At 32.0% G+C, this 9,150-nt stretch overlaps 1 protein-coding gene across 1 annotated transcript; it reads right to left on the reverse strand.

Annotated features, from left to right (window-relative positions):
- Positions 1 to 6,711, reverse strand: LOC123206383 (eukaryotic translation initiation factor 3 subunit H). The gene is made up of 12 exons (XM_044623575.1): positions 6,569 to 6,711; positions 6,403 to 6,482; positions 6,180 to 6,296; positions 5,994 to 6,097; positions 4,286 to 4,352; positions 3,265 to 3,398; positions 3,137 to 3,185; positions 2,641 to 2,712; positions 2,451 to 2,552; positions 2,309 to 2,376; positions 1,116 to 1,268; positions 1 to 343 (listed from the first exon to the last, which is right to left on the reverse strand). The coding sequence occupies exons 1-12, from the start codon at positions 6,576 to 6,578 to the stop codon at positions 286 to 288; spliced, it is 1,014 nt and encodes a 337-aa protein (XP_044479510.1). The 5' UTR covers positions 6,579 to 6,711; the 3' UTR covers positions 1 to 285.
- Positions 6,712 to 9,150: the final 2,439 nt, after the last annotated feature.

Below are 9,150 nucleotides of genomic sequence, written 5' to 3' on the forward strand. Positions count from 1 at the left end.
TCAAACAACAAATTCGAACTATAAATTCAAAGTAAACTCAAAATGAACATCCCCTATCACGGATTCGTACTAATTAAAATCATGTATATTAAATGCTGCCTATCTAAACTTGTTGAAGAAAGATGGCCAAAGTGCAGTAAATATAAATAAAATCTCTTGTCAAAAACAAATTACAAATAACATTTGCCTACTTGCCATCCAAATTTTTTGTCTTCCAACATTTGCCTACAAGCAATCAATGACCAATCGCAAAATGACAGGAGTCAAAAAGTATCAAGCTTAAAATCAGTTATCATGCAAAGCCTTCATCAAATATAGTCTGTTGAAACTCTGTCCGCTAACCCTGCAACCAGTCAAACAAAAATTTATTAATCACCCCAACCTAGTAAATTCCACTGCCCCAGAGGACATAATCTACCCTTTTCATGTAACCTTTTCATTCTCCAACGAAAAGCAAAGTCACAAAGTTTTTTTTGTCATGGGGGGACACCATAATACAGGATAAATTTTGCAATTAAATAGGAAATCTGATAAAGGAATAAATTGCAATGAGTAAAACTCTATAAGAGAAGTTATTTTACAAGAAATTTAAGGCAAGTAATCTCATAAGTACACTCTTTACAGCTACAGCCATCAGCATCAAATCAAAGAGCCATTAGAAATTGCCACAAGCACATTTTGGTGACATATATCCACGAAAATAAGGCACACCAAAAGGTATAGAAAGCAAGGAAATTCATGCCATTTTCAGGAGTCACCAGATGATCTTGACACAAATCATTTCACATCATATTTTTGAATCAAAATGTTAAGGGGTAAAAGGGCAGTAAAAATTCCCTTTAACATCCTATGCTTCCCAACCCTAAAAGCTTCCAAAACAATTAAACTAATATTAAAATAAGATGAAGATAGAAAGAAGCACAAAACTTTTATCAACAGATTGTGAAGCCAAATCATAAAACTGTTGTTCAAAAATCAGCAAGGGCCATGGTATGGAGTACCTTAAGTTGTGATATTCAAATGAAATCTAGGTAAAGACCAGGTAGGCCATTTTGCAATCAAAAGATGCAAGAAAGAATGAAATCTATGCAAGTCTTCCAAGATTTATAGCATACCCATTGATTTGGTTGCAGTAGTTTGCAATTCGATTTGTTACAAGAAAGCTTTCCAGGCGGGATGGCTCTGGGATTGGCTTAAAGATGGGATTTGCAGGATCTTCCTCAGGTAAAGGTTCTTCCCCAGCAGCTTTACGTGCCTTGTTCTCATCCCTACAAAACAAAACAGAATCTATATTAACTAATGTAAATGGGTGCTATGTTCCATGGGTCTGCAAATAAAGATAAAATGAACTAGGGGGCAACCACATCCAGCATAAAAAGCAGACAATATGAAATGTTGCTGAAGTATCAAAACCTAAAAATACTTGGTCCCCATAAATAACCATTTCAGTTGTTCATGTTCCTTAAGACTGATTAGGAAACAATATTGATTATAAGGTGATAATTAATATTATTTCATAATCAAAAGTCTGAGAAACAAAAACAGCCTATGACTTGGTTTATCAGAGCCGGGTAGTCAAAACTAGTAAAACACAAACTGAGTAGCAAATAATAAAATTTACCCCAACCAAACTAGTGAAGACAATAAAAAACAAATTCAAGGGAAATAAGAAAATAACATTAGATCCCTAGAATCTCTAGGCTGTCCTACATCTCACCAACCACAAATATGAAAAAACTTATACCAAAATCAAAGAACATGGAAAACCATGGATGTTGGTATAAGAGGCAAACCATACCTACTAAATGTGCAATATCTCCACAAACACAGACAGGACAGATTTATGTCACAAGAATAGTATCTTCGTTGTTATTATATTTCTCATCTGGGCAAATAAATAAGAGGCTGAATTTTCCTTCCAGAAAAAGTTCCCCATCTAAGATAAGACTTCTTGATATTATGGCAATGTTTCAGACATAAATTCAGTATCCAAACTGGATTACCATCATGCTGAAACATAGCTTAGCCCAAGGAGAGGTCAGTGTAGCATGGACATCAAAATTAACATCTGAAGTCTCATTTCATATCAACAGGACCTCCATATATGTCTCTAAAATAAAATCAGTCCATGATTGGTACAAGAATTAATCTTAAAAGAAAAAATCACAGCTTTTGAAAATAATAGCAAATTCACCCCAAGAAAAACCATGTAAATACAAAAACATAAAATATTTACAGGTCAAAACAGCAAGAAAGATCGTAAGCTTTCAAAAGTTAAGCCAAAAATATAATAATTAAAAAAAAAAACCTTCTCTTTTGAAGCCATGCTTGCTGCTGCGCTTGTTGGCGCGTCAGGTTCCGGTAGTAATATTGAAACTGGAAGAGAAGCATGAATCATGTCAAAGAAACAGTATGGAAACTAATACAATACTAGGAAAGAGGACACAAACCTTCTGTTGTTCCGCTGATAAATCATCCATGCATTCAATCAAAAATTCCACATTCCTTGCCAAAAATGGACCGCTTGATAATCTCAGGCGGTCATAATCACACTAACAAAGCACCAGAATATTCCAAAGTAAGATTAAATTGAGATTCATGATCAAGCTGTAAGTTCTCCAGTTGCAGTTGCTAACTTACCTGGGTAACTGGTGTATCAGCTTCCAGCTCAGTCATAAAAGCACTGACAAGTGCAGAATTTGATACTTTTATCTGTGATACAAACACCACCACAAATTGCAACAATACCCCATTTGTCAATCAAATGCAGACAAAGCATCAACAAAAAATAATAAATGTCACACTTCCACTTCCAAATACAAATGATCTTTAAAATATACATTAGTTGCAGCTAGAATTCAAATGCAAATCAAGGCACAAATTAGGCCAGTTAATCAATTAATCAGAACAAAAAATGACTAAGATCTCACAACAGGAAAAAATAAACTCTTAAGTGAATGACCACCACATGAAGTGTTTTTTTATTCTCCCTCACCCAGTAAGAAAAACAATGTAACAACCACATACAATAATTTTGTCTTTAGAGAAATTAAACAACAGTGTGAAAAACAATAGCAAGAAATAACAGACATGATTATAAATTTGCAGAAAGAGAAGAAATGGCTCATAAGCTTACAGGAATTTCCTCAAAAATATCCACCCATGACAAGTTTTTCTCTCTCAACCTGTTGGGACACATACAAGCGTTTAAATTGACAATTTACATAAACAAATATTTTGAAATGAAAACATAAATTCCCATACTTCTCTCCAGTAAAATTGTTATTGCGGTAAAGATCCATGAAAGAGTCAGAAAGCTTCAAAGCCTTGAGAGCTAAGGCGCCTTGATTTGACCTCGAAGGATCATATATTATGCACACACAACGTCTAATATTCTCCTGCAACCACCCAAAAGAAAGTACAAATGAAACAAAAGAAAAAAGTAAGCAGGAAAGCTATGATGCCATAAAATGAAGGTTACGCCTATGTGGTAGGATTTTTCTTTTTTCAGTAGTTTCATTGTTCCCTTGGAAGCTTTAAAGGAAGACCTTATCTTTCTTTGACAGTATTTGTGCAACAAACAAATCAGCACACTATTACCCTCATAACAGAACAACACAATCAACCAGATAATTTGCTGAATACTTTTGAGTACCTTTAAATTTTGCTAGTTCTAGATACATCAAGTTTTATTAGGTTTAACAAATCAAAGGTAGATATTCCAATTCCATAACTCCTGGAATGAGTTGTAGCAATGCCAATGTATCTTATCTCAGCTTTAGTCATGTTAATGGTATTTTATTATCAATTATACCAATTTTGCCATAGTAAAGATCCAGTTCTTTTTTTCCAAATAGGAATCATATTCCTGTATGATTTAGAAAATTCAGACCTCCATTTTAGCATCTGACTGCATTTTTCCAAGATGTGATTACATGGGTATCCCCAAGGTGTAAATGCCAGGCTCACCTCGACTCTTCTTTTCTTCTTCACCAAGTCAACTTTTAACCCTAAACTCTAAACCCTAAGTAAACTTCTTTAAAGTTATTATTGTGAAACCAATATCAACCTAACCACCATTGAACCAGAAAAAAAAATTTACTCATGGTTCAAAACCTACATTCCACAGAAAAAAAAAAAAAAAAAGCATTCCTGTTTACAACATGTGAAACATGATATATGTTGCTTGATAAAGCACTGAAACAATAAAGGGCAAAGAATACTATAACAGCAATTTGGAGAGCATATCCTTTACTAAGGAAAAGAAAGCAAACAAGAAACATACCTGGTAATTCATAAATGTCTCAATCAGTTCCACTGTCTGAAAACAGCCCAGCAGTGTCGATTGGTACCTGAAAATATTAGAGAAAGGGCTTCATTGTATTGAGAAAAAGATCAAGAAAGTCTCATAAGTGGTAACCAGTGCAATCTATTCATTGGTACTACAAAAAATTATCCCTTCAGCCAAGGAATAATGAATGTTACAGTAAATAAATTATGTAAGGTGAGTGAAAGACTCCCCAAACTCTATTTTTACACTGAATTTTACTTATAAAACTGTAACCAGCTTTTGTTTTTAACTATTTTGTAAATAAATTTTTTAGTTAAATTTTTATCATGGATTTGAACGTACTTTTAGGCTGTTTAGAGTAACTAAATGTTAGGTTGGGACTCATTTCATGTGTTTAAATCAGTAAGTAAAACCATAGAAAGTATCAACTAGGGTAAACCAAAGGTGATAAAACTTAGTTCGAACTAGATATCTATAAGTTGCTTACTGTTAGAATGAAAGTGTATGTAAGGAGGAAAACAGAAAAAGATAAAAGAGGAAGTCCACTTGGCAGCACTAATCCACCTAGCAGCAACAATCCATCCGGCAGCAGTGCAGGAGAAACAAATGTCAGCCAGTTAACTAAGGAAACTGCAACAAATTATGAAACAAATGTCAACCAGCCAACTAAGGAAACCACAGCAGACCAAGATCGACAGCAAGCAGAAAAGATAAACGGGCAGCAGACATTGGGAACCATCAAGTCAAGGGAAGCTGATGTGGCACCAAAAAAGTGGAGGAGAGCAACAAAGGAGGAGCAGAAGAACAGATAGAAAAACCTGGAGAGGGTAGGGAAAAGGCAAACAATCAGAAAATAGAACAGCAGACGGGAAGAGCCAGCCTCTCGTAGCTGGAAGGTTTTGGGGGATTCATCAGTGGTGATTAGTTCATTGCTGGGAATTCATTAGTTGTATTACCTCTCATAATGTGGGTTGCCTGACTTATGTAATGCAATTTCAACTATCAAACGAGGACTGCTTTTGTATTCATTTGAATTAGTCTAATACAAGCTTCGAAAGTACTTTTGTCATTTGCTATACAATAATACCGTTACAATCATTTACATTTATTGTGCTGTGGTTATTGGTGTGTGAACTGCTTGTTTGGGACCATTTTGGAGAGTCTCCCTGCTGCTGGTAGCCTGGAGTCATAATTGAGGGTGTGCAGTAGCTCGATCCGCATCACTTATTCTTGTTTACCCTTTTCCTATCCTTTCCAAATACTAATTTGGGTTTCATCTATCTGCTCCCCTCACTATTGAGACTTCTTTCTTGTCTAATTGTTTCTGTCGGCCAAATCTTCTTTAAATTCTTAATTCCTAGTATCTAAATTCAAACTGCATGAATATTGGAATCTTTAACATACTACAGTGAACTCAAGTAATCGTAGAGAACCATGCAACTTGAACTCTACAGAACTTGTACAATCCTTCAGGATGTGAAATCACTAAAATTTAACTGAAAAGCAAGAATTCGCACGTTTATTTACTATTTAAAAAAATTTTTTAAACTTTATCCTAAATTTATGATTAGCTGTGAGGGATGCTAATAAAAAATTTCACTAAATATCTAATACCCTAGAAATTTTGTTTCTCACACTTTTAGCAAATAGAACTTTTGTTAACCACTCATCAGAGCCGAAAATTAAATTTAGTAAAGCTTACCATCCAACCGTGTTGTTATCAACATTAACCTCCCTCAAACACCTCATCATATCAAGCTGGTAATTAGCACCATCAGCCTCAATCTCCTCATCCTCTTCCTGGATCTGTATTCAGATTCAAAAAGCATTCAGTATTTACACCTGAATCTTATCTTATTTAGGAATTTGAGTGAAAAGCTTATCATACCGGGAAGGGGAAACAGTTAGTAACTTCAAGAACACTACCAACATCCAACCCTAGAAGCTGACCAGTCACCAACGCTGGAGAAAACTCCTTGCAGTGTTTAATTATCTTTAATACAACCTGTTCGTCATAAATAACAAATTAATGAAATATATTATCCATCATCAACGATTAAAAAAAAGCATAAAATTCGAAATATTAAACAAAGAAAGAGAAATAAAATTACCAGTCCCTCGATTTGAACAACTCTTAGAGGAGTAGCAACTTCCTCCGTTGCCGCTACTTGAAGAAACGACCTTGCCATGGCTGCAAAATATAACCAAAACCTATTTTAATAAATAAAGGCGCACAATTTGTCTGAATGAAATCTGGAAGGAGAGAAATTCACTCACAGTTAGCCATTGATATGAAAATTTAATACTCAAACGATTCTGAAAGCTCTCAGCTCTGGTGTAGCGCGTCTGGGTCTGGAAAAACCCTAGTCGATTATAGGTCTTTCCGGGTAGAGAGTTTGGTGTTTTTTTTTTTATTCCTGTTTTTTTTTTAATTATTACTATTTAAAAATTGAAGTGATTGGGCCTTAAAAAGGCCCAAGGAGACCTAGGCTAAAGGTATACATGCAACCTAAGGAATGGTTTGGGTTTGTAAAAGGATAGAGTTTAAAAATAGGAAAATTATATGAAAGGCTCACTTTACCCTTTTATTAAGGGGAAATTAAATTAAACATCTTTTTTACTTCTTCATTAAGTAAAAATATCCAATTTTTCTATTATTAAATAAAAATACCCAATTTTCCTATTTCTAAACAAAAATACCCTAAATTTTTTTAAAATATCAAAATTACCCTTCACCACATCTATATAAACTCTCTCACTCACTCTTATTATACACATTTCTCATATTATTCAAATACTCACTTTTACTCTTATTTTTACTCAATATCAATTAGTACGAATTTATTCAGATCAAAGAAGTTCATATTTCTGAATTCGAATCGAAAAAGTCAATTCGTAAAAAAAAGATATTTATACGAATCTTAACTTAAAAGTTAATTTTATTTGTTAAAAATAGTTTATATGTCATGTAAAGGGGGTATTTGAATATTAGATAATAATATAAGAGTTAAATGAAATATTAAAAAAATATGGGGGCATTTTGATAGTATATAATAAATAAAGGATTTAAATAACATTTTAAGAATAGATAGGTATATTTTGATACAAGACAACATAAAAAGGTGTTAAATGAAATATTAGATAATTATAGAGGGTTAAAAAATATTATAAAAATATAAGGGGTATTTTGATATTAAACATTTTAAAAGTATTATAAATGAAATTTAAAAATAGATAGATGTATTTTGATATGAGACAACATACAAAGGTGTTAAATGAAATGTTAGGTAATTATTGGGGGTAAAAAAATATAAAAAAATATTTTGATATTATATAATACATGAAAGATTTAAATAATAGGTTAAAAATAGATAAATGTATTTTGATAGAAGACAATATAAAAGAATGTTAAATTAAATGTTAGATAATTATAGGGGGTTAAATAAAATTTTAAAAAAATTATGGGGGTATTTTGATATTACATAATATATGAAAGATTTAAATAATATGTTAAAAATAAATATATATATTTTGATAATAAAGATCATACGAGAGTATTAAATGAAATATTAGATAAGTATGAGGGTTAAATGAAATATTATAAAAATATGAGCGTATTTTGATATTAAACATTGTAAGAACGTTTTAAATGAAATGTTAAGAATGGATAGATACATTTTGATACAAGATAACATACAAAGTTGTTAAATAAAATGTTAGATATTTATAGAGGGTTAAATAAAATATTAAAAAAATATAGGGGGTATTTTGATAGTAAGCATTGTAAGAACGTTTTTAATGAAATATTAAAAATAAATAGATACATTTTGATACAAGATATCATACAAGGGTGTTAAATAAAATATTAGATAATTATAGGGGGTTAAAAAATATTAAAAAATATAAGGGGTAATTTGATTTAAACATTGTAAAAACGTTTTAAATAGAATATTAATAATAAATAGATGCATTTTAATATAAGGTAATATACAAGAGTGTTACATAAAATGTTAAATAACTATAAAGGGTTAAATGAAATATTAGAACAATGTGAGAGGTATTTTGATATTAATAATTGTAAGACTGTTTTAAATAGTTATTACAGATTTTTTGTTATAAATGAATAAATTTTTTCAAAAACTTGTTATTGTAAGATTGATAATTAAAATGAATGGTTATGCATTGATTCGTTATCAAGGAGAATGGATTCAAGGTGATGACAACACAATGAAATATGTTAGAAGATTCAAACAATTGATTAAAATTCCTTATGAAACAACATTTGAGGGATTTATTCAACTTTTGAAGGAGACTTGCGGTCTTAATCCAATGAAAAACTACCTTCAACTATCAATGAAGTTAAGAAAAATTGAGCTAGACTGCCCCATACAAATCCAAAATGATGAAGATGTCTAATATTGATATGTCTCAATACTTACAAGAATGTATTCATGTTTTTGTTACATGTACCCAACTGAAGGACAGGAGGAAGAAGAAGAAGATGATGATGATAAAGAAATTAGTGGGGTGAAAAAAGAATATGATTTGGAAAACTTAATTGATTTCAGTAATGACTCATTGTATATTGTAAACTTATGGGCTCATGGAGAGAAAAATAGGGTAACTAGGGTGACTTTGATGAAAATGATATACCCGATATTCCTTCTAAAGAGGCAGAGCCCGAGTATATGTCACCTATTATCGAGGGTATGAATAGTTTACAGCTTGAAGATCATATTTTAGGTGATAAAAATTATTCTGGGCCATTTTTTAATAATGTCCAGACTGATCCGTATAGGTGGCTTCCTGATTTTTCTCTATAGTCATCAATATCATCAGGTGGTACAAGATCGATCCAA

The sequence above is a fragment of the Mangifera indica genome, unplaced genomic scaffold (genome assembly GCF_011075055.1).
Source record: "Mangifera indica cultivar Alphonso unplaced genomic scaffold, CATAS_Mindica_2.1 Un_0034, whole genome shotgun sequence".
NCBI classification, from domain to species: domain Eukaryota; kingdom Viridiplantae; phylum Streptophyta; class Magnoliopsida; order Sapindales; family Anacardiaceae; genus Mangifera; species Mangifera indica.

What these genes read in the sequence shown, in the direction of transcription:
- LOC123206383 (XM_044623575.1), bottom strand. An exon ending in TTGTTCAAATCGAGGGACTG is followed by an intron (nt 6,297 to 6,402) that starts GTAATTTTATTT and finishes TATGACGAACAG; the next exon opens with GTTGTATTAAAGATAATTAA. An exon ending in ATATTTTTGAGGAAATTCCT is followed by an intron (nt 2,713 to 3,136) that starts GTAAGCTTATGA and finishes TTTGTATCACAG; the next exon opens with ATAAAAGTATCAAATTCTGC.